Source organism: Pezoporus flaviventris, unplaced genomic scaffold (assembly GCF_033815535.1).
Source record: "Pezoporus flaviventris isolate CSIRO_AGI_PZ_B2104156 unplaced genomic scaffold, CSIRO_AGI_Pfla_v1 ptg000007l, whole genome shotgun sequence".
NCBI classification, from domain to species: Eukaryota; Metazoa; Chordata; class Aves; order Psittaciformes; family Psittacidae; genus Pezoporus; species Pezoporus flaviventris.
The window spans coordinates 57,323,712-57,350,390 of NW_026892555.1; the positions used below are offsets into that span (position 1 = coordinate 57,323,712).

The 26,679-nt window shown below is 34.6% G+C and overlaps 1 protein-coding gene across 3 annotated transcripts in view; it reads right to left on the minus strand.

The window, feature by feature from the left end:
• RTTN (rotatin) overlaps positions 1-26,679 on the minus strand; it is an 86,370-nt gene that overhangs the window by 12,023 nt on the left and 47,668 nt on the right. For 2 of the 3 annotated variants that reach the window (XM_061448886.1, XM_061448885.1), the window contains exons 31-42: positions 26,256-26,414; positions 24,924-24,995; positions 22,161-22,353; positions 19,868-19,950; positions 13,526-13,637; positions 12,562-12,760; positions 11,508-11,598; positions 10,366-10,519; positions 10,056-10,193; positions 8,892-9,103; positions 3,787-3,892; positions 312-406 (exon numbers count right to left, since the gene is read on the minus strand). In XM_061448886.1, coding sequence (XP_061304870.1) covers positions 312-406; positions 3,787-3,892; positions 8,892-9,103; positions 10,056-10,193; positions 10,366-10,519; positions 11,508-11,598; positions 12,562-12,760; positions 13,526-13,637; positions 19,868-19,950; positions 22,161-22,353; positions 24,924-24,995; positions 26,256-26,414 — 1,614 coding nt within the window. Of the gene's footprint in view, positions 1-311; positions 407-2,147; positions 2,948-3,786; positions 3,893-8,891; positions 9,104-10,055; positions 10,194-10,365; positions 10,520-11,507; positions 11,599-12,561; positions 12,761-13,525; positions 13,638-19,867; positions 19,951-22,160; positions 22,354-24,923; positions 24,996-26,255; positions 26,415-26,679 lie in introns of those variants that run through there. The other variant, XM_061448887.1, reaches the window with a different exon arrangement.

Genomic DNA, 26,679 nt, shown 5'->3' on the forward strand with positions numbered 1-26,679 from the left:
ATCTGATGTGATTTTCTGCCTGACTTTCCTGAACCAGCAGGCATTTACATGCTGGAAAGGGAAATTGAGACCTAACGAACATAACTCTGGGTGGGAGAGTGAGTGTGTAAGTTAATCAAGTTGGAAAAAGCTCTAAAATCACTGAAACTTTAAGAAACCCTAGTATACAAATCCAATACAAGCTGTCATTTACTCCGTCTCACCTGTGACAAGTAATAACAGTACTGGCCTCAAGAAAACAAAGAAAGAAAACAAAGAAACAAGAGCTTGGAAGCGCCTTAACATACCAGTCTTCTGATTTTTACAATTACCTTTTTTTTCTGTGCTTTCCCAGCCTTTAAGGAATCCAGATTCAGCTGCACATGAATATGTTTCAATTTCTCTATACAGGTGTTTATCAAGTCAACTGAAAGACAAAAAATATTAGCATTTAGAAGTTCATTCATAATCAAAAGTATTTTATGAAACATAAAATATCTTTCTTGCAATGATCTTGATCACTGTTACCCTTCTGAACTGAAATTTAAGGATTTAGATGTTCAAATTGTGTGAGTTCATACCATATGTTATCTTCTTGATTATCAGGGAGTAACTGTCTCTGAAATAGAATGCATCTAGTTGAATGATCTTAAGAAGCAAGCATACATTTGAAACCTTTTGCAACAGAGTCCTGTGAGAAGAATGCCAAAAGGAAGGAATACTAAAATGGAAAGGGAAAGATGGATTTGGGAAGATGATGATAGCAACTCATAACTCTTCAGGATATCTTGCCTAGAAGGGGCAAGAGGTTATAGCATGCATTTATCTTATCTTACCCAACTTTTCCATAACAGCAGCAGATTTGCTGCATCTGAGGCAGAAGGAAAGCAAATGTGGAGGTGACAAGAAGTGCAGAATTTTGAATTAGGCTCTTTCCTTGGGATCTAGAGTCTTCAATTCACCACAAGATCATGGAGCGAATATATCAGTGGACAAGGGAAGAACTAGGGATCTCATATGAGATTTCCGTGAGGCCTTTGACACGGTCCCCCACAACATCCGTCTCTCAAAATCTGAGAGATACAGATGTGATGGGTGGACTGTCCAGTGGATAAGGAATTGGTTGGACGGTTGGACGGTTACACCCAGAGAAACTGGAGACAAGTGGTGTCCCTCAGGGGTCCATAGTGGGACCAGTATTGACACATCTTGAGGGATGGGATGCCACCTACAGCGCCCTGGACAAGCTTGAGAATTGCGCCTATGTGAACCCCATGAAGTTCAACAAGGCCAAGTGCAAGATCCTGCACCTGGGCCAGGGCAGCCACTGGTATTAATGCAGTCTGGGATGAAAGGATTGAGACCAGCCCTGCCAAGAAGAACATAGGGTTACCGGCAGATGAACAGCTGACAATGTACACTTGCAGACCCAGGTGGCCAACTGTATCCTGGGCTGCATGAAAAGAAGCGTGACCAGCATGTTGAGGGGGGCGATTCTCCCCCTCTACCCCACTCTGCTGAAAACCAACCTAGAGTACTGTGCTCAGCCCTGGGATCCTCTGCCCAGAGGGCAACAAAAATGAGCAGAGGGATGGAACACCACTACTATGAAGAATGGCTGAGAGTTGGGAATGTTCATCCTGGAGAAGAGAAGGCTCTGGGAAGATCTTATTGCAGCCTTTCAATAGTTAATGGGGATTGTAAGAAAGATGGGGACAAACTTTTTAGAAGGACCTGTTGCAATAGGACAAGGGGTAATGGCTTTAGATAAAAAAGCAGGGATTTAGACTAGATATAAGGAAGAAAGTTTTTACAATGAGTATGGTGAAACACTGGAACAGTTTTGCCAGAGAGGTGGCCCATCTGTAGAAATATTTAAGGTCAATTTGGACTGGTCTCTGAGGAACCAGATCTAGTTGAAAATGTCCCTGTTAATTGTAGAGGGGTTAGCCTAAATGACTTTTAAAGGTCCCTTCCAACCCAAATTATTGTATGATTCTGTGATCATAGGCTCATGGGATAATTCAAGTTGGATGAGATTGCTATCAGTTGCCATCTAGTCCAACCTCCTGCTCAAAGTAGGATCAGCTATAAGATCAGGAAAGGTTTACTTGTGGCCTTATTCGGTTGGATCTTGAAACTGACAAAGACAGAGACTGCAAAGTATGTCTAGCTACTGTTTTACTGCCTTTGAATGGAAAATATTTCTTAATAACCAGTTTGACACATTTCAATTTATGCCTATTCTCTCTTGCCCTCCTACATCATGCACTGCTGTGAAAAACCCAGCTCTGTCTTCTCCAAAATCCCAGAGGTACGAGAGGGCTGCTATTAGGTCCTCCCAAAATGTTATTTTTTCCAGGTTGAACACTGACCGTTTCCTCAGTCTTTCCTTTAAGCACAGGTAGGAACAACCATCTTGGTGGCCCTCTGCTGAACTTGCTCCAGTTTGTTGATGTCTTTCTTGTACTGGGCCAAAACTGGACGCATTACTCTGGGTTTGGTTTGACAAGTGCTAAGTAGAAGAAAGATAATCCTTTCCCCTTAATCTACTGGCTGTGTTCCCTGCTAATACAGCCCAGTAGGCTGCTATTTTTCTCACATTCAGCTTGTTGCCTACTAAGACCTCAAGGTCCTTTTCAGCTCCCCAGTCAGCTTGTACTGCTGTAAGGGGGTGCTCCTTTCCAGGAGCAGGATATCTTAAAACGTAGTCCTTAACAGTTGAACAGATGATGTTAGAGCTACAGATATCTTCAGGAGATTGATCTGAACCTCAGAACTTCTCTTCCTTTTCTCTAAGGTTTCTGTTGCATCACAGCAAAGATGATGTGAAGGCTTCTGTACTGTAAAATGTGATGCACTTCATGTACTGATAGTGCTTTCACAGGAAGTTAGGTCTTAGATGATCTCGAGGGTCATCAGTAGAACAGCCCTGATTAAAGCAAGGGCTGAGCAGACCACTAGCTCACTGGGAAAGAGCAGAAAGTAGGTATATAGCACAGGATTTGAAGTTCAGAGTTTTCTTTGCTATTGCTATGAGATTGAGCAGATATGTCTAGGCTATGTATTTCAGCATAGTGTAGTTTTAAAGTACTGAACAAACCAACAGAGAGATGAAAGTAATGAGAAAGCACCCAAGACAAAGTGCACTTGGGCTGATCAGCAGGTATTTAATGTATGACACAAGAAAAACACAAATTAACCAGTCTACTAACTGTGTTCTACTAGAGACAAAAAGACTTTGATTAGAGGTTTTTAAATTTTGTTTTACTGCTGTAAAATCAAAACCTTAGCATGAAAGGTGATTCATTGCAAGGGAAGAAGGTCCTACTTAAACTGTAAAACGGGAAGAAAGAAACAGAGGTAGCAAAGAACAAAGCTAAGAAAAGGTCTCTTTATGTCTAGGTTATTAAGGTTCTAGTCAGAACTGAGAACACAGGGCATATTTTTACCTACAAACCTGCACTGGCATAGCATGAAACAAGAAATGGAAGATTCTACCAGCACAAAATCTCTGGTTTTGAACGGGTGAATATGCCACTAGCAATAAAAGCTCACAGGTTTCTTCTCATTCCAACACAGAGCTGTGATTTCACCACAAGTTTTTACACTGGATACAATGTAATATTTTATCTGCAGCTGAAAATTTTAATTATTAATAATGTTTTCAGTGAAAATCTGCAAAAAAATGCCACTGAAAACTAGGATTTTTGTTTTGACAGAAACCATTATGATTTAAAATAATACATGAAACACCTGCAAGCATTTGATTCATAAATCTTTTAACATACATTTTGAAATGCTTACCTTCCAAAGCAGATTTCTGGGCATTTTTACTGACAGCTAAAAGAGACAGGAGTGCATTCGTAGCAGCTTCTTTCAGCACATCCTTTGAAGACTTTCTTTCACAGATCTATAGATAATGGAATTTTATTACCAAAATGAGAAAGTGACCAAAAGTAGTATTCTTACCTATAAATATCATGATCTATACTTTCATTTGGATGATTCATCACTATATTCCTGTCCAGAGTTCTCCTCTATATTCATTTTTACAGTCTGTCCGCATTGAAGTTTTTAATTATTTTTCCTAATTACAATGTTAAGATGTTTTTTTGCCCCCTCTTAGGCTCACTCCTCTTTTCTTAACATTCTACATTCCTAAAGCCTAGATTCCCAGCCCTAGCATTCCAAGCCTTTTCTAATATTCAGGCTTGCTATTGCAGACGACTCACTGAAATGCCGTTAAGTGCAATTCCACTTTCCTTCAACACAGTGATGAAGAAAAGACATTAAATATCAGTGAAATTCTTTAGAATAAAAATATCATTGACACACTGATACCTGTGGGTTTTTTAGATACTCTTCCAACCAGAGAAAAATTGTCATTTGTCTTATTTTTGTGAACATCACAGTATCTCTAATAACATAAATATAGCCTCTGTGCTTTGAAAGAAATATTTATTTGGAGTCATATAACAAGATAGTTGAAAGACAAGGATCTGTCTGCACTTTATATATTAGCCACTTGAGAATTTTGTCTACCTAGCAATTTTTCCTAAATTATCATTCCAATACTGATATCCAGTACAACAGAAAATGCTAAGCAGTGTAATACAATAAAATAAGAACTGTTGCTGAATCATACTAGAAAGCGAAACACATTTTAAAGAGCCAAAAATATAGCATCTTAAGAAAAACTTAATACTTCAGACAGAAATCTCATGAGTACCTTAGCCATAGGACCTCATAGATTTTAAATTTCTACATACATCACATATATCACCTTTTATTGGCATTAGCCCTTTAGCTAATAACTGCCACAAATTTTTCAAATTGTAATATGCAATAAAATTTCAACCAAAGCTCTAGGGTTACCAAAGCCAGGCTGGATACGGCTTTGAGCAACCTGATCTGTTGTAAGGTGTCCCTGCTCATGGCAGGAGGATTGGAACTAGATGATCTTGAAGGTCCCTTCCACCCCTAACTATTCCACGAGTCTGCAATTCTATGTGTTCAATGTAACCAGCACTGAAAATGTCGAGGGATGAAGACTACGCGAACAGCTTGAAAACACAAACAGCCAAAACTCATAGATAAGGACAAGGGATACAAAAATAAAGCACCAAGGCATGGGCTGGGTTCTGCATTTATAGCTATTAAAAAAATAAAAAAAAACACATTTAGACTACAATTGGTTTTCTTAGATTACACGTGATCTAATAAAACCAGTTATCAATTAGATACCAAAATCAGATCCTAATTAGATCCCAAAGCTACCAGCAAGAATATTCTAAGTAAATTAACTATTTTTCTGTACTAATAAGTGGTGGTTTCTCTTCAAATTAAATAATTTAGATATTTGCGTAGTTAAAAATACAAAAATCAAATTTTAAGCTTGATGTTAATTTACACAAGCCAGAAAAACATGACTTGGAAGTGTGCGCCTGCAGCCCAGAAAACCAATCACATCCCCGGCTGCATCAAAAGGAGGTGATCAGCAGGTGAAGGGAGGTGACTCTCCCCTCTGCTTTGCTCTTGTGAGTCCCCACCTAGAGTACTGCATCCAGCTCTGGGGCTACCAACACAAGAGGGACATGGACCTTCTCAAGCATGTCCAGAGGAGGGCCACAAGGATGATCAGAGGGCTGGAGCACCTCTGCTATGGAGCACAGACTGAGAAAGCTGGGGTTTAGTCTGGAGAAGACTCTAGGGAGACCTGAGAGCAGCCTTCTGGTACTTAAAGGGGCCTGCAAGAAATCTGGAAAGGGACTTTTTACAAGGGCAGGCAGTGAAAAGACAGGGGAACAGCTTCAAGCAGAAAAAAAAGTATATTTAGATTAGATGTTAGGGAAGAATTCTTCACTATGAGGGTGGTGAGACACTGGAACAGGTTGCCCAGAGAAACTGTGGCTGCCCCATCCCGGGAAGTGTTCAAGGCCAGGCTGGATGGGGCTTTAAGCAACCTGCTCTAGTGGTAGGTGTCCCTACTCTCTGGCAAGACGGTTGGAATCAGATGATGCTTAAGGTCCTTTCCAACCAAAACCATTGTATGAGTCTATGAAAAAGAAACAAAATTATGAGTTCCTTCAATCCTGCATAACCCAAAATGTAGATTAAAGTATCAAAATTCCATTATTTCTTAAAGCATGCTTCTTTATGCTTTTATTTCCTTTACTCTTCAATCAGGAATTGTAGCTTTAATTAAGAAAAAAAAGTCAATTATAGGGAACATTTAAAGAATTAATAATTGACAACTACTAGTTAGTTGAATGGAAAAAAGTTACTGTAAATCTGTAATTTCTCCTGCAAGAAGATTTTATACTTTTAAGCTACTAGCATTAAAGTATTAAAATGTGAATGGACACTATTAACACTTTTTTGAAATTATGATGTATAATAAATTTAAGATGTCCCATAAATCCACAGCAGACATAGCTATGTTAGTCTGCACCTTCTGTAAGTTAGTTATAGGGGAGATGACAGACTTTCTAAAACATTATATATTTTATATGTAGAAAATAAAAGCTAGAGCCTAAATTTGAGACTTATAGATTATGGTTTCCTTATTACTTTTACTTCTGATCTTGAAAATATACATACAAGGGTTAAAGCTGACATCCACAAAAGCACCAAAACCTTTTGAAGTCAACATGTGCATTTACTAAAGTGTTTATATGCAAGAATGCATACTAATTTAGGACCCGGTCTGCTAACATTCACACCTGCAGACAAGGTCCTAAGTTAGCATTTGCCATTGCATATCAACTACTCTGCAGATTTTATGTAGTTAGGATGATTAATGGAGATGAAATGTTTGAAAACTCTCTCCCACTGCCTTTTCTGTGTTAGTCAGCTATTTGCTTAAGTGCTTCTCTTGAAGGAAGGTTATATTTAAATTTTTCAGTCGTCATGTGGTTTGGTACTTTTTTGTGTGAAGTTCTGTGCATGTTTGGCTTTTTTTAACAGCCAACTTTACATCCTATGGGCTCCTTTTTCAACTGCCTCTCAATGACCACTTGTGAGGGAAAGAGGGAAAAAGTAAATAAATATATGTACTTTGCTCTAAAAATTGAAGCTGCTTTTTTTCCTAATTCTGCTATTCTTTTGAGGGAATCACAGCAGCTATATCCCTTTAACGCATTATAAAGCCCCAGCTAACATAAGTTATCTTTTGAGCTATTTTATGAACAAAATGCAATGTCTATCTACTGCTCTGAACAGTTAAAGAGCAGGTTAAAAAGCTGCTGTCTCTTACAATACCATGTCGTAGTGTCTGATGTACTTTTGGCCTGGCTGTAGTTACTTCTTCATTGTGTAGACTTTTTCTGCTGTCACCATAAGAATCACCACAAGAATCACCACTTTTTGATAGCAAAGACTGGTAATCAGCTATGTATACTTGTATGAAAATAAGGGAATGTGACATACTTCCATGTAATTGCATTTCTTGTGCCAGAGCCAAGGAATTCAGTTTTAGGCACATACAAGAACATTAATACAAACCCCTAATAGGATATTTAGCAAATTATGGGCTTTCAATAAAGTGTCCCTGCTTTGCTGTGAATCTCTGAAAAATCATGTCCTTACAGGGAATCTCTAAGCACTCAAATTATCTGCAGTTAGTTGCCCAAGAATTCTAGTTTTAGTGGCCTATATAGCGACAGTAAGAAATATCCTCTCATGAAGTTTCTCCTCCCTAAAAGACACCAGGGTCTCAATGGATAGAAATTATGCTCCAATAAATGCTACAGAAGCACAGTGGTGTAAGACTGCAGCAGAGATGACAGGTATCAGCTAGATCAAGAGAAATCCTCGTAGGAATAAGATTACAAGGATTTGGCAACCATAGGAAGAGAGGAGATTAAGTGACACTATGAGCATTATTTTGGCCACACAATCCAATACACACTAATACATGTTGAAAAAACTAATGTTTTACAGCAAAACAGTACTAAATATGATTCATATAAAAAAAAAAAGAGAGCTATGTTATATGAAATGTGCATCTCTTAGACAAACACAGTCATGAGTCACTATGATTGTTACAGTGACAAAATGCACATAATTTAAAGAAGGCCAGTGAGTACATAAGGAAACCAATTTGCAAGAGAAAAATAGACGAATTTCACATCTTACTTTTTTTCTTACTAAGTAATGGAAGATATTTTAAAAGTTTGTATGTAAGTGAAGGATGTAAATATAAAGCAGGTAAAAATAATCAGTTGGGACAGTATATAAAAGTATAAATAAGAATTTATGATGAGATTACACTAAGCAAGACATAACATTCAGAATAAGTATCTAGAAAAAAAACATTTTGTCACCAAAATATGTATTTCATCAGGCAACAAAGTTCAAAAAAAAGTAGTGAAAATACACTATCTGGCCAATTTAAAACTAGCCTGGAAAATACATTAATATGTGCTCCTTAAATGCAGCAACATTGATATTACACTATTAGGGAATGAACTAGAAGGCTTAATGATTCATTTTGGTTCACAATTTTTGTGAAGGCAGCTGTTATAAAAAACAATGTTGTAATTTACAGTGAGGATAACTACGTGTCAAACCTTAAAAAAATCTCATTACATGTTTGGAAAAGCAGGAAAATAAAAGTCTATGTATTTGGCCAAATATATTCTATGTATTATATCTCTTCTACATAATATTACCATGCTGCTGCAGCACAATTGCCTAGCAAGGCCCTTCCTAGAAGCTGCTGCTTTACATTTGTTCCAGCTTATTACCTGAATTTCAAAAATGAGTGTAATAGATGTCTCAAATTAAAGACGTCTTGGTTCATAACTGGAAACAACTGATTTTTTTTTATTAGGTAACTACATTCCTTTTTAAGAAAATACAAAAATACAAAAATATATCCTGCAATCACATCTTGAAATTTTAAATACCTGAATAATTAATGCAGTAAGTTGAGTTACCGATGCCTGGCATCCTTCAATGTGATCCAGAAGAAAGCTAATAGATGGATTCTGACATGTATTCTCTTTATCTTGGATCTGTCTTCTTCCTTCTTCATTCAAAAGGACAGAGAGGAACTGTAAACTAGTCATACATAATGCAGGACATGTGTTTGACAGATGAATACAATCACAAATGTTATCTGAAAGGTTAAACAGAAAAATAAAGAATTTTATATTTCATTCTAAATAAAGCTTAAGTGCTTTGCAACTCAGAAATTCTTATCAAAAGAAAGCATGCAAGCAAGAAGCAGTTATACCTGTTCACTGCACATGGAATTTACAAATTCTATTCATTTACAAGTCTTTAAAAATCTAAGAAAGAAAAATTTGGGGTTTATAACATCTGAATGAACTCTGCATTGCTTTGACTATAAAACAAGAACAACAACAACAAAAAAACTGATTTGCTATATCAGTCTTTTGTTCAAGAATTTTCTGAACTCCTCTCACTTTATTCAACAGCTTACATTATAATGCCAACAGTACCCATCAGCTGCTTTGTGTGCACTTGGATTTGGATTCCCTAGATCACTTAACATGCAACTACATGAACGGATTATGCTCATAATTTAGTACCAAAACATGTCAGAGAATCTTGGGGACCTAGAGCCCTAACAAGGCAAATAACTAATGAAGAAATAATTTAAAAAAAAAAACAAACAAAAAACACCAAAAAACATCCAAACCCCCCCAACAACTCCCTTTATAATAAACATTTAAAAAAACCAAATAAACAAATAAAAACCCCAACATAACATATAAGGGGAAAAAAATGAAGTCCTAATGGATTATTTCAGTCTTTACTCAGAGGTGCCATATTAGGTTAAAATTTACAACTAGAATCACTAACCCATATATGCAAACGGAACTTGTGAATTTATCTGACAGTTCAAAGGTTAGTCTGCTGAGATCAGAAAGAGTTGTAAAAACCCAGTTAAGGGAAAAAGTTAGTCAAGCTCTGGACACATCTGGTTTTCATTCTGCATATGCCACTGCTAATTACTTAATAGCATCTAAACAGGAATGTCCCTCTTTTATGTTTATTTATTTTATTAGTTGCTAGGTTAAAATCCATCCAGGAATAGTCATTACCAATTATTGCTGTACAATGATTTGCAAGGGCTTCTGTCACAAACGGAAAAGATATTTGGCCACTCTTCCACAGTAACGTAGCCAGAAGGTTGAAAAAGTCGACCCATGTTTCATGAAGCACAGATGTTAACTCGGTATCTGCAAAGACAACCGGGGGGGGGAGGGGGGGGTGGGTGGAAATAAAACCATTCACATGTGTGCACAAACCAGGACAGCTAAGCCTGACAACAACTACCAACTTAAATGAAGGTGGTATGTAAATAAAGACCTGACTCTGCCTGGCTACAATAGGAACAAAGTGCTTCTTTACCTAGCCCATCTTTGGAGCGATTGGCAAGAATCATAAATGCATTTCCCAAGAGAGGTTTCAACACTTCATCCTGGCTTACAAGCTGAGCGTCCACCAGTAAACATGATTTCAGAAGCCTGGACACAGATGACAAGTACTGAAGTAGCAATAACACCTGTTAAATATTTTTAAAAATATATGAAATAAATATTTGCATCTTCAACATTTTTTTTAATTTAAATACATCACCTCAACTGACTCTTAATGTTTTGAATAAATAGAAAAAATAAGAAATAATAGGATATTAATTAAATTTTTTATTGTAGAAGATGAAACAGAATTCTTAGTCTGGAAACACGTGTGAAATCAATTTTCTAGTCATAAAGTTCCTTGCGAAAAAGTCATAACTCTTGTTATATGTACACCATCATATTCTCTGGAAGCTCACAAGGAAAAACTTAAAAACCGTCATTAATATTGACAAGTACATGTAGTTTCTGAAAACAAACTCAATTTAAAGCTTTAGGAAAAAAAAAAAAAATAATCCTGATATATTTATTTATTCTCCCAGATTTCTGCAGAAACACATTTTCTTAACAACCTGTGTATCTTTCTTCAAAGTAAATCTGAATCCAGAGCAGCAGAAGCCTTAAAATAGTGCTGACCCATGAATATACATGTTCTATATGTTATATACAGAAAGTTAAATTTGATACAAAAGGAGTTCCATTGGCAGTAACCCTATATGCTTTGAATATGTCAAAATTAGTTGAGAACTACATGCCTGCAGGATTGGAGACAAAGAAAAGATGCCTGTTTTGTTGCAGAAAATAAATACGAAATATGTCAGTAACTGTCTCATATTTCAATACTGATAAAAGAAATTCTATTACATGATTTCTGTAACCACTAAATTCAGTTTGTATTTTTCAAACACTGGTTTTCAGTTTGATGGTTCTATATATAGTTCTAACACAGAAATTGTTCTGTTAAAACACAGTTTATTTTTTCTTAAACCTTGTCAAAAGCACAGATTCACACAAATGTAGCCTATAGCAGCCAGTGTGTCTGCACTATGATAATGAATATAGATTATGTAAACATAATTATTTTTATAATTTGAAAAAAAAAAAAAAAAAGAAAGTAACAAACACTTCTCTAACCTGAGCTTTTACATGTTCTATATGGCAAGGATGACCCAACGGAGCTTTCAGTTCCAAGATACATCTCTCAACAAGATTAGCACTTACAAGACTAAAATAAAATAAAGTTGGTTAGAAATATACTTAAGTAATTAAGCTGTCAACTAATTTAACATTACATAGAGGAGAACATTTTAAATCAACAGTAAAAAATTTCTTAAAGTAGTGGGGTTTAGCAGTAAGTCTATTCAATGGCAACTGTAGTAGCAGTGAGTTGTTTCAAAATAGACTAACAAAATCCAATGGCTGTTACTGTACCATTTGCTTGGGGGGGGGGAGGGGGCAGGTATATGTTTGTATAATTGTTGGAGTTTTTATCAGTAATTGCAGTATGAAGAGCAACTACAAAAGTTCTTGAAAACCTTAAGAAAAACTGAACCAATTTTCAGGCTTCACTTCAGGACTTACAAACACTTTATACAGATGAAAGAATTTGTTACTATGCAAGTGGAAACATGAAATACAATCTGAAGACTATTTTGAAGTGGTTCTTTCTTTAAAAAAAGAAATGAAACACAAAGGTCTACCATCCAATACTTTCCCAAATATGGCGATCATTCTTTAGTCTCTTTTAGAGTGACAGATCTGGCTCATCCTCAAAATGCTGCATATAATTTAAAGAAGAAAATCATAAAAAGAACTGGAAAGAATTGCAGTTCTTAATACCTTACTATATAATTTACTATTCTACTAAAGAAAAAAAAAAAGTTATCCTTATCCAAAAAGGATGACTAAATAACTATCTAGACAGAACCCTAAAACATTACCAGAGGAACACAGAAGTGGAATCCAGAAATGGAATCTCCAATATGACTATCTTTTCTGTGACATAAAGAAGTAATAGAGATTCTTTTTTTGTTGATTGTATTTTTTAAGGCATTTCTGAACACTTCAGAAGGAAGAAGTGATCAATACAATAATTTTGATAAGAAACACTGGTAGATCTCATTTCAAACTTTTAGCCTCTACTGCTACACCTTGTTTGTAATTTGGCAGTTATTTATTGATCTCATACCTGCTGAGAGCTGTTAGCAAATGTGCCTGTTGAAGAGCAATTCCAGTATCTTCTGGAGTAACAACCAGCAGGTTGTGCAGAAGGTTGCAAACAGCTGACAAAAGCGCAGGTGTTACTACAGCCCACTGTTTAGAAAGGGCAGCAGACATGGGAGAATCATGTTGACTTGGAGATTCTGTTGTGGCTGTTTCACTTTGACCTAGAGTGCATTTAATAACAACAAAAACAAAAATAAAACAAAAAAAAAACCAGAAAAAAAAAAGAAGAAACACAAAATATTAATTAGAGCAGTTACAGAAAACAAATTGCTTTTTATTTTTCATAAAACATCCAATTTAACTTTGCATTTAAAAGGTATATTTGGATGAAAATAAACAAAATAAAACCAAAAGGAAATAAAAAAGAAATCAGATACTGGAAAAGCATTATTTGAAATAGTCCTGAAATAATATGTTTGTTCTACTAGGCACTAATAATTGTTAAAAATAAATGGTGAATTTGGAAAAATATATAGCTTTACTTCTATCCTTCACAGAAAAATATTTTATATTAGTACACAGAAGTCTCTACATATATTATACGTATTTTTTTACATTACATACATTTTTATCTATCTACATACATAGAGAATTATATATACATTGCTGTGTGTGTGCATATATGTACATGGCAGCTTTACAAAAATTGACTGTTTTGAAAGGGTGAATGGATGCCAGAAATAGAACTTCAGTCTTGTGTGACATTTCACACAGTATCAACCATTTTTACTTATTTTTCTCAAGTATATTTCACCCTTAATTTTAAAGGCAGTGTTTCGTGTTTGTCTTCTAAAACAACCACTAGAAGCATCAATGGTCACTGTTCCAGCAATACACAAGTTCCATATGCGTGGACAAATACTGGAATACGGGCAGGCTAATACATCATACTAATAATTAGGTACCAAACCCAAAGTTTGACTTACCTTGTGCTATAAGCCGATCAACTACAGTTTCAGGAATAAAACTGATTGGATTTGTTGGAACTGTTGCCTGAAGCTCAGTAACAGTCCCCAGTGTTGGTGACATAGACAGAATCTAGAAAGCCATAAAAAGGAAATTAGTCGATCCCAGCTTTTACAGAGCAGACTTCTATTTATATTTTGCTTGGGGTGCAAGGGGAACCACAACATGACAGGACCCAGTAAAACCAAAACACAATGCAAAAACTACACTTCATAACCAGTTTGACTACATTTCGTTCCCTATATCTGTGTGTATGTATATACATGTTCTATAAACATCCAATAACTGAAACTACTGAAAGATGTTTCTGGCTGTTTGCATTTCACATTTCCGTTAAAAACTGATCAATGGTCATGTTACTGAAAATTCCTCCTCTTCATCCCTCTTTCATCTATATAATTGACTCAATCTTCATTCTGATAAAGATAGGCATTACTGAAGCATTTAAACTCAATTTTTTCATGGATTATTTACTCTACTGAGAACATCAGCACTTGTCCATTTGTAGCAGGACATGATCAGATAAAAATATCACAAGTGCATTAGTCATCAGCCAAAGCTGACATTCCAGAGACTTTCTGACTGGGTTCTTCTCTTAATCTTAGGCCTCTGTGTATCCATTTCACAGTGCAGATATATTTACATGATAGTAAATTCTACTGTCATACTACCATGGTCCTCCTTCCAGTTTTACATTATCTATCACATTATTAATTTTGCATGCTTTCAAAAGTTCCTAATGCTCTTGCTACTGTGTTTAAAACCACAAGCTTGAGGCAGGAGACCCAGAGTCTCCAGCTTAGTAAGATGCTTTTGTGACACAACAAGACCTGTGACCTATTTCAAGAGTACAGGATAAGTATCTCCCATGTCAGGACAATTTTTAATTTCTGTTTTTTGTTTTCTAACTGGATCATTCACATCATAAAAGTTTTCTTCAAGAATTTCACTATACAGTGTAAAGAATACAGAATGCTGGGGAATCCAGTGAGTTTGAAGGAGGATGTCATTAGGCTTTCCCTCACAGCAAACTTCCTAAGGAAGACCAAAATATTTCAAAGATTTTTTTTTTTTCCCAGTTCTATTAGAAAATCAGTTGGAATACTTGTTTTTACCTAAAGGAAAATCAAAAGTTACTTAATTGACAAAAACTGTGGAGGAAAGAAATCACAGATTACTCCCTTCCTAGCTATTGTATCCTTGAAGTTAGGTCACTGTTTTCCAGGTTTAGCTTTGATTTACTCAGCAGCATTTCGAGCTACAGGAACAGTCAGCTTAGTCTTTTCTCATCTCCTAGAAGGTTTAACCCCACCTCCCACTCCCTATCACTTTCAAATGTTGTTAGGCATCTATTGGTGCATCTTTAATTGCAACCACACTGCCTGCATGACCTAAAGGTTGCCATCTCCATGCTGTAACTCCCTTCTCCCCCCTATTTTTTTTCTTGTCTCCCATTATTGCTCATCCTACAGTCCTTAATCTTTTTCCTCATGCATGCTCATTTGTTCCTTAAAAAAGGCAGAAGATTACTGTAACAGAGAAAACAAGCTACAGTAAGACGTGGGATGCATGTCTGAATCCCAGGATTTGCATATAGCTTGAGTCACAGAAACACTAGGACATGCTTGGCTAAATAGTTTTCCTGTTAGTAAAACGCAGTACCAAATTGTACCAATGAACAAACTCAAGTTCTGGTTAGATCATACAAATAAAAATCATATTTACCAATTGAAATAAGCTATTTAAAGCGTCACGCTTGCTGATTAAAATAATTATTAAAATCTATTATTTATATTAAACCAATCCACCTTGACACATGATAAATTCTGCACTTATTCAGCAACATGCTTCAATTCCAAGCATTCTAGTAAGTGACAAAAACAAACACTTTCTCAAAAAGTACAAACCCAAAATGCAACTTCTAGCAGTCCATACGGTTCTTCCGCAATAAGAAAAGCACTAAAAGTATTACTATGCTGAAAGTAATTTTGAATATTTTATTATGAATTATATAAGTTTTCACGTATTAGTAAATACTATCACCTACATTACACACTTCTTTCTCACATTCTACAACAGTCTGAGCACTTTGGGCAAAGAAATAAAATACAAGTTCTTAGACAAGTTAAAAAAAAAATTAATAAATGCTTTATCTACTTAGAATAATACCAGCTTCCTGCACTGATAGAACATTTATTGGTAATTGTTTCACAGTGGAACATGGGTTAAGACCAGAAATTTTCTGCTGTCTTAACAGAGGAGACATAGTAGCACAATGAAGTTGTTTTCACAATGTTCTGCCCTCCAGGAGAGAAAAGATATTACAATTTTTATAAATCTCTTTGATAAGGATGAACTGGGAGTCTGGGACATTGTACCTAGTAAAGGATATTTTCTACTGCCACTACAATCTTTCTGGGAGCAATGCAGCATTCTGTGGCTTAACAGTGAAACCACAGACTTTGGAAGGGGGTTTAATTGGGGAATAGAAAGGGTTGTGTGTGGGGAGAAGATGAGGATTGCAGATTAGAACTAATACAAAAACTGTCTGAGTGGAAACACAGGAGAAATGTGAGGGGCTTGCCATTTATCTACCAGATATGAATAAAAGGTCTTCTCTTAACCTCTAGTATAAAAATCCCACTGGCACTGCTTTAATAGGCTTGCAGTGATTAATTCTATTCAGTTCTATTTTCAAAGGTTTAAATCACTTAACTGTATAGCAGTCTGGTAACCATGGTTCCATAAAATAAAGCACATATTTTTGTAAAATAGCAAGAAGATTTCATAGGAAAAATGGCCATGACTTAACACTACCTGGGAAATATCTGTAGATCTTTAACCTGCACCATTTTTAGCTCAAGTTTTTTAATAACTGTTCATTTTGCTAAGCTGTCCTGAGCACAGAACAGCCCTAGTGTATTTATACATTGTGAAGCAAGTTAGAATATCTATGCTGATTGGTGTTCTCCATCATACGTACTAAATATAAACCAAACATGTTGGTTACAACAGAAATGAAGATTTGTCCTCTGTAATGATAACCTGAGTTAATGTTTAAACTATGAATTCTTTATATTTTTAAACTCAGAATTGGGCATTCTGCAGTATCCACATTCCAGCTTACAGAAAAATAAACATAAATTTGGTAAAAATCTTTAATCCAGAGAACTTAAAAGACACTAAATACAGTGCGTAGATAACAGCTAACAAAATGGTGCTGCTGCTTTCACATGACCTTGAAACATTGATTTCATCCTCACATTGCTATTCTTTATAAAATGGGCAAGAGAGTACTTATAGCCTCTGCAAGACCTCTGACAGACTATTTTATACACTAAATTCAAAAAAGAAAGTTTCCTGTTATTGACGTACCTGCTTTTTAACGTTTTCAATTTTATTTTCTGCAAATTTGGGGATGGGGAAAAAAAATGATGGAGCAAAAAGTAATTTAGATTTTTATTTTCACTTAAGATAGCTCAAGTAAAGTATTGATTACATGAAAACTGAAAACAGAGGAAAACTAACAGTGTCTTTTTTTTTTTGCCAAAACTGTTTTCAAACATAAAAAAAAAAATACAGTGGATCTTTTCACAGAAAAAAAAATCACATAATTTAGTAAAAATACATCACTTTTGCTTCTCCAAATATATTCAGGATATGGCTTACTGAAGATAAAAGCAGTTTCAGCTTCCTAGCCTGACATTCATCAAATGCACAAATATGGACAAATTTAGGAAAACTAAAAAAAATCCCAAATATCAGAGAAGATCTTCTGATAGAAACAATTCTGCTTGGTTTGACAGCTGGTAGCTGTCAATTATTTGTGTATGTCGACCATGGAAAACCTATTTTTCCCTTCAGTAAGAACAGCAGGCTCCCTTTCATCTGCGATAGGGAAAGCATGCCATCTAGCGGGCTTGGAATAATACTATCATCAATATATAAAACTTCAAACTTTTGGCAATGACTTCACCATGTATTCCTTAATTTTTTCATACATCAAAATGGAAATCTTTGGGCCAAACTGTAGGAATATAAAATTTAAATTTATCTAGGAATAAACTGTGAATTAAGGACAATTTTGAGATTTTAAAGGTATTTTAAAGGTTTTTCCAAACTTTACTAGAAGCACAGTTAATAGTCATTAACTGCTCCCTGAAATACAGTTTGTACTTAGCCTTAGTTCTCTTCCTCTGTCCTTCTTCTCCTAAGTACTATTGGCATTTGAACATCAGACCTCTGCATCTTACCATCTGTCATGTCAGCAATGGTACTTTATTAGAGATAAGAAACTTAGTAAAAACAAGAATTTAGAGCTGCTAAAACGGTCCATGAATGACAAATGGTAATTAACTTCTATAAGTGACAATCAAAGTTTTTCTGTGAAACTTTCATATGTATCAGGGGAAGAAGAAAAACAAAACAAAACTAACACTTGAATAAAATTCTCTTACATTCTCTGTAAGAGCATAATCTTAGCAAATATAAAGTCTCAACATCTGGAAGACTGACACAAGTAAGTGTATTTTAGCATCTGAGTTTTCCACTTTAAATAATTAGTTGCCCATTCGTTAAATAGAATTTTAGTGCTATACTTTTACATTAAACTATGATGCTACTTTACACATACAAATACAAATTTGGTATAGTATTGAAATTATTTTTTCCCTTTTTCTGCTGAAGCAATTTCATGTAATGAACTCTTCATGAGAACTCAAGCACAAGTTTAAGGAGATTAGAGACAAAACCCTGATGAATTGCTGAAATTTACTTTTCACTCAAGTAACATGAACCAAACAAGATTAAATTTGTTCAACTTTTATTCCTATCAGAAAGTGGCATTTAATTTATTCATTAAAAAGCAATTTGGAAACAACTGCTTTCAAACAACCTGAGATTTTTTTGTACCTGTTTTTAGAGCACTATTCCTGTTAGCATATACTTTCTGAGTTACATGCACTTTCATTTCTTTTAGTTTCAAATATTCAAATTTGAATATTTGTGTTTAAAATCACCCCAAGAGTCTTTGGGGGGGGTTGGGTTCTTTAGATAAATGAAAATCAAAATAATTAATACAATTTCAGAAAAAGAGAAATTTTAGCTTGACACTAGGATACACCTTTTGCTCAATTACCAAAAACATGCCAGATAACAGTCACAGTACTAGACAGCAACAAATTCATAAAAGAGAACAGTAAGGAAAAATTAAAATTGCAAAATATTTTCAGACAAAACTCCACTACTGGCTTTTCTGTGTTTTAATGTCATGATCCACAGGAAAACTGGACATAACAATTTTAGTGAACAAAATAAGATAGCATCCTGTGCTTTATCATTCTTTGTCATATACCACATCTGTTTAACATAAAAACTTCTGAGCTATGACATTATGGCTTTCATATTACACTAGATAGTCTTTCATAAATCAAAAATTTTTGAAGAAAAAATTATTAAAATGGATTTCAGTGCAACATGTCAGAGTTTTCTTGGTTATGCTGCAGTCTGTGAAAATATATGATTTTTATCATGTAACTAATGAATGTTATAAAAGCTTCCTCCACAGCCTGATCTGATATTACAAATCTACTCTGGAAGTAGAAGAATGTATTTCAATGCCTCTTCCTTTGCATCAGCCATCTTGAAAGACAGCATATGTTTATAGCTTTTCATTGCAATAATCATTCTAGCCAGAAACAAATTTTTCAAACAGCCACCTGCTTTCTTGTATTTTTCACACCTATTTTGGGTCTTGCAAACACTTGTGCCACTGTTATATTCCATAAAAGCAGTTTCAGAATCCAGAGTTTATTGTGACACAGAATATAATTTTAACCCAAATACTTATGTGGTTTTGATTGATCCAGTTTTGTAGCTGTGTAGTGTAAATATGGGTTCACTCTGAAAGGACAGTAAGGATAAAAGCAGCAGAAGTAACCACTATAGATGGAGATGACTGCATTTTGTCAATAAAGTGAATTACAAAGTAATCTGTAGAGAGTATGTCTCATATTGCCATGAGAAGCTACAGAATTCAGCACTGCTTATGCATTTCGCTAGTCTAGGTAAGCTATTTTATTTATTTGAGCTCAGGTAAATAGCCATAAAAGTTTTCTTTGACACATCAAATCTACTTCAGAGTAAATTTAAATTTAGTTTCTGCTTTTACATTTTCGGTTTCATTTCAGCTGGTGTTTTATGTTTTGTTGGGTTTCTATAGCATTTGTAAAAGTGTTAATTTTATTCAAAGCATTTCACAAACAACTTGGAATATAAAATTAATAGATTGCTCTGCAAGTTACCATAGTTTCAAATGTTGACTGGGAATGTGAAGAATGGCTTTGACTGGATGAAGCCTTCCAAAGATTAAGAGAATCATCAAAATCTGCAGCAGAAAAAAGGAATTAAAAAAAAAAAAAAATCAAACAAAAAAGAAGCTGTCTTTTTCATTCCTAAAAGACCTGCAGAGAGCATTACACGATTTTCAAAGGATTGTTTCTGTGAAACAGAAAAGTAGCCAACCACAGTTATATTCTGATCTCTTCAGAATTACAAATTTTCATATATTGTATCTATGAGTTCTTATTCAGGAAATCCCTTTAATAAACAGGACTTAAATATAACACAATTTTCAGTGCAACAAAATAGTCTGGAAAAATCTACACGTAAGCAGTTGCATAGACTTTAATAATTTGAAATAGTTTGGATTTAGTTTTATTTAAAATGTAATAATACAAAAGTATCTAAGATACTGAGGTGTCACAGTACAAACATAATTAACAGATGTCCTTGTCCTTCAAATTCACATTTTAAGAGAAGCAGTTTCAAGAGAACCCATATTCATAAATACAATGAAGACGGAATTACTTTGTAGATCTGTTTCAGAATGAAAAATGCCAGAAACAGCACAAAACTGTCAATAGCAGGTTTTGACGGCTTTCATACATTTAGGAGAAAAAGCTATGAATAGAGAACAAGATTATACAGATTCTGAATGCAAAAGTGAAAGTCCTATACATATCTTAGCTAATTACTAAACTGAACTAACTAATTTTAATTTTAACCTAACTTTGTGGATGAGTTTTTTTTTATATACTCCTGAAAAATGTGAGAAAAATACATTGGGGAATAACATGACAAAAATGGGTTTAGGAAGATAAACCAAAGCAAGACCTTCTATTAAGAGATATGGGACTTATTAAAAAGCAAAAACAGGTCATTATAGATAAACAACACAATTCTGAAAATATGAATAGAGGACTTGTAAGGCTTTCAAGCACTACAGTTTTAGAGATGGAGCAAATGTTGCCATGCCCTCCCTTTTTTTTTAAATAAACAAAAGTTCTGTATCTTGTTCCTGAAATATAGATTATTCTCCCCCCTCACTTCAAAGCTCCTGGAAAAACATGGGTTTTTTTTGGTTTTGCTTTTCAATAATGTGATAAAACATCTCTCAACTGCTCACGGAAAAGTTCTACAATCCTGGAGTTTGAGTTGCTCTTATATACTACTGCATCAACTAACAGAACTACCAAGAGGCACAAATAAGATGAGCATGGAAGGAGTGAAAAGTGTTGGATTGAAAAAAATTACACTTAAATAAGAAAACAGATTACACTTATAGCCACAGAGGATTTTTTTACTGCTAAGTTAATTCTCTGATAAATCAGAGAGTTAACCAATAATACTTATTTTCCTTGGGTCTGTCAAAGTCACAACTTGCTAGGGGAGATAACATTCCTCTTCTGTTCGTGTTTCTCTAATTTTAACAGAAGCAGGCCTACAACAACTGTTTAAAAATCTGTAACCTTTGAAGATGGAAATTCAAAAAATCAGGCACACATAAAAGAAAGAAACCTAGAAGAACGAACTTACTAATTTTCCCTCCCTTTAACAGTTTTTACTAATGGAGCTCTGATGAATTTCCTACCTTTCTAAACTTAAGTTCATAATGTATACTTGGACAAGAATGTCAGTTCCGACAATGCATCATAGAAAGAACTAGATCAATATTTTTTTTTTTAACCTGTCTGCCTGGAGTATCTCAAATCTGATTTTCATATTGATTCATTGTTTTCTGAACAATAGTTCTGAGTATTAATTTTTTTTCAGTCTACAAATTAAATTACATCTGATGTCTTAGAATGCAGCTAACTTCAGCATATAAGAGCCCACTCCTACTCATGCATCTTTAAAGTTGAATACATCAAGAAAGAGGAGTCTTAGAAACAGTCCATATATTTCTTTTCCTAAACTTTCATTGTACTGGTCTGTCAAAGTCATAACTGTAAAAAGTATTTTACAAACAATATTTTGCAAGAAATTATACTGCAGAACCAACTGCATCTTTTCTATTTGTAACTTTCTGAAGATGTAGATAACAGCTCAGAGCTTTTTCTCCACTATGTTAAAACTACTGGCTTATCCACCACTGAAATCCTCAGAGCAGTATTTTTCTTAACGTATTTAAGTGCATGGCTTGAATATTTATTTTCAGTTCAATTTTTAGTAAGAATTTTTTGAGGTAAGTTACTCAAAACTAGAAATTATTTATGTAGGTTTAAAACTCTAGAAGATCATATTAACATCACTTACCAGTTATACCACCTTTTTCTGTGATGAGGTTGTCTTCCCTGGAAGAATTCAGATCAAACATGTAACATCCTAGGTAACAGTGTTTTACCATCTGCTTCACCTGCTCATAGAACTGGCAGTGATACAAAAGGGCTTTAAGGGCAGGTTTTCCTGTCTGAGAGAGGCCAGATTCTTCATCACGTACACATGGACCCTGAAGATGTGAAATTCACAGACATCATTTCTTCAAAGGAATGTTTTACATAAAACTGTCCAAACAAGCTCAAATCAAACCTACTACTGTGTATGAGCGCATATACATAGCTGCTTTACAGGCTGTAACTAATAGATTCCAAAAATCAAATGCAGATTTTATTAAGGCTGAGTTAAATCATAATATATTACAAAAACTGCAATATTTTAGCAAAATATAAGTAGCTATTTAGGAAATGGTAGCTATTTGGGAAATTTATTAACAGCTAAATAGAAAGTGATGGAAAGCTGTAAATGGGTGGTTTTAAGACTATATGTATCGGGAGACTTTACAATTTTCATTTCTTATTTAATTCAAATTACAGATAACAACTAATGCAAAAGTTTTCCTTAGAAAAAGAGCACAGTGATACTAAGAGAAGCGTAAATGTCCTGAAAAGGTCATCCTGTTCTAAAATATACTGCCATTATACTACAACTACCTGTGTCAATCTACTATGATAAAAGATTTATTTAGAAAACAAGACATGAAAAGAAAGAACTTCTCTTTGAAGCATGGTTTTCAGACATGTCTTTTCAAATACTGACTTCAGGGAATACTTTCTAGAGCAGTGGATTTATACATGAAAAGAAACTTCTTAGTTTTATTTCAAATAAACAGCTTAGTTTGGTTTTGTTACAGTATTCCTATGGTAACAGAAGACAACATGAAGTTTTATTAAGCTACAAGATACCCTCTTTCTGATTGACTATAAATATTATAAGTAATAATTGCCAAAAGAACCCACACTGAGAAAAATTCAAACCAATTTCATACTGCAAGGTAGTTTTAGGTGGCGTCTCGCAGTACTTCAAGAAGAAACTAGTTAGAACTGTGGAAAGAAAATTCATCACTTTCTTTGGCAGCTGGGAGAGAGTAGAGAGAGATCAACTGCAAATAAGTAATTTGAAAAACACTATTTGTCCCCAAGAGGCTCTAAATCTCTCCCAGCTCCTCCATTTACAATGAGCACAAGCTTACTTTCTTAGGAAAAAAAAAAACAGATCAAGTAGAAGCAATAAAACTAATTTATGGTACATCCTAAATTATAACCAGAGTTTTAGATAGCTGCTGCTTATTGTTTGGTTTCTGTTATACAGAAACTACTTTCTTGATTTGCATTTTATACCAATTAATAGAGAATCAGACATGACTGTCTGAAGAAGAATGTAGCATTTAATGTAAGATGTTTATGATAAATTATAAAAATGTAGTCATACACTGTCAGCAATATGCTTAGACTGTATCAACTATGACAAATGCATACTCTGGAAATTTCGTTACCCAGAACTGCCTTTGCCAGTTTAAAAAACTGTGCTAGATACTTCATTGTACAGCAGGAACCCTTGAAGAGTTACATTTATAACAAGTGCTCTAACTTCAGCAATCTTCATACAACACAGTATGTTGCAGACTGCTGTGTAAATGCTATGCAAAGGTGACTTTACCCATGACAAAAAATTTCCTATGCCATTCTTTAAACTAATATAGCAAAATGAATTATCAACTAGATAACAGGAACACTACAGACATTCCTGTGGAGACACTAGACTACAAACTATTTACAGTCTTTCCTTTTCGTATTTGTCTAACAGATAAAGATGATAACATTCTACATTGGGTACTTTGGTACGTGGCTCCTATTATTCACCTAGATCCACATAATAGCTCTTCTCTGAACTCACATGCAGTAATGGCAACAGATGAAACATCTTACCCATTGCAAAGGAAAAAAAAAAAAAGAAAAGCAACTCTGAAATACAGAATTTTGATTGTCGGTATCTTACAATTTTAAGTGTTGTTTGTATTTTCAACAGTTTTAATTTACCAGTTACCATAAAGTGCTATTTGATAACAACTTTCAGCATGCATACTTATTAAACGGGATTAGTAAAAAAAAAAAACCAAGAAAAACCTTCTTCCCTATGAGGGTAGTCAAACATTAGAACAAGTTTCCCAGACAGACTATACCCTTGGAGATACTCAAAACCAAACTGGACACAGACCCAAGCAACCCGCTCTAGTTCACCCTGCTTCGCAACGAGTTATGTTTTTAAGAAGCATTCAAATTTACCTAAGCAACCAGCTGCTTCATTTCTCTTTGGAAAGGGTCGTTTCTCATCACTTACTTTTTTTTAACCCCCTTCAAAACATTTTATAAAGCACCACATTATCAGAATTTTATCTTCCTCATACCCATCAAATCATGCTGCATTTTAAGTGCGGGTTAAATAAACAATCAATACCTATCCTAAATGTTAATGATACTATGTAAGTAAGCAAATTTCCTAGGAATCGAAATTACTATATTCATGAAATACGACATACATAAACAAACAAACTTTGTTTCTGTTCTTGAACTTGCTAGAAGTTTGAAAGAAGTTTGTCTATTCATATATTTTGCCTTCTCAAATGTCACCTTAGACATGTAATTCTTTATATTTTATAGGCATGCTTACATAAGTTTTTTTATCTAATAACATCTCTCTGTGATGCTATGACCTTTCTCATTCAATGTAATAGTCACTCACTTGCCAAATGCAATCTTTCATGTCTACCGTAGGAAGTGGAATCACAAGGAGATTTTGTAGAATAAAAGCAGCCTGAAATAAATGAAAGCATCATTATTGATATCTAGCAATCAAAACTAAAAAAAAACCCAACAAAACAAAAACAAAAAAGCAGATCAGATTGAACAGCACAGTCCACAAGTCTATGTATTACACCATTGCTTCAGACATGCTGAAACACAAAGAATTTTCATGTTCATGTTGGAAAAAAAAATAAATTAGAAGGATATACCCCAAAACCCCTCAAGCTTCACCTACAATAAATGCCATTAGGGGAAACAGTTTAATCACTGTTCCAGTACAGTCAATCCTATCCAATTAGCATAACAAGATGTACTGGAGAAAAATCCCTGAAGGGAAAAACTTAACTGTTTATGACCCTTCACTTTACTGTTGTTATGTTTTGTATTAATTGAGACAATTCTGGGACATAGTGGGATACACAGACACATTGGTTGCAAATATCTTCCTTTCTCGATACATGGCATGTGTGTTTCGCTAATTTATATCACACACATTTTGCATGGATATGTCAGTGGACTGAAACTGCTTATTTTATATTTTGTCAATCTTTTGTCAATAATCGGACTCTTAAGATACTACTGAAAAAATGTGTAAGTTAAATAAAACAATAAGGTTGCTTTATTGCTCATTCTCAAAAGTATTTTGCACAAATAAATTCAAAATATTAATTTGGAAAATGTTACTAGTTGAGCAATAAAGCTGGGAAAGAAATAAATAACCCACTATGTTTCACCATTGCTCGTTCTTAGTCCTTGGAAAATAAGAAAAACATTACACTTAGGGTTGATAAAGCTGCGAAAAATGTGTACACAACTTAAATATAGTATTACATAGTTCTATGTGGTGTTCTGTTAGAGTACAGTGCCTAGACAGATTATTTCATGCTTGCAATGGGGAGGTATTTATCACAGATCAATTGATGAGTTCATACCAAAGTGTACATAAATCGTACAAAACATTCATTAGAATATGGGCTAATTTGTTATGCTTTAGCAACCTATTTATCTGCCTGAGTAAGCCTTAGGAGTCTTTATGCATTCCCTTATATTATTTAGATCTTTTCTGCTTTTACAGTAGTCATCTGTGTTTGTTGCTTCTTGAGTCTAAATAAGAAGCTAAACACTTAACTAGGTATCATTTAACTTACAAAACAGTAGGTGTTGTGCAGCACTGTAAAGCACATATATAGAAAAAATATTTAAAAATCTTTTCTCCTTAATGAAAAAAAACTTTACAATCTATGACAACAGAAGGACACAAGAAACATACCTCCCTGCGTACCATGCTACATTCAGATTGGTCCAGAAGGATGTTTATCACTGTTCCCCACAGACCTCCTGAAATATTCTGGCAACTTTCTGCTAACGCAATACATCCTACTTCAAGAGATGTAAGAGCTGATCCTATTCCAAGTGCTGTAAATCTGACCTAGTACATATAAAGGAAACACAAAGTGATATTTCTTACAGTAATTGGCAACAAGTTTTAAAAAAATTATTAAGTTGTATCAACTGAGCCCAGAGCTTAATGGAATAACTTAAAAAGTAACAACCTCTTTTCCTACATTTCTCTGGTCATATATTCATAATCACAACTATGTGTAAGTAAAAGACTGAATTAATAGATCAGCTTCTGAATATGTAAAAATACAAAGACAGTCTTCAAAATTCTTAACATTTTACCACTTAAAAAT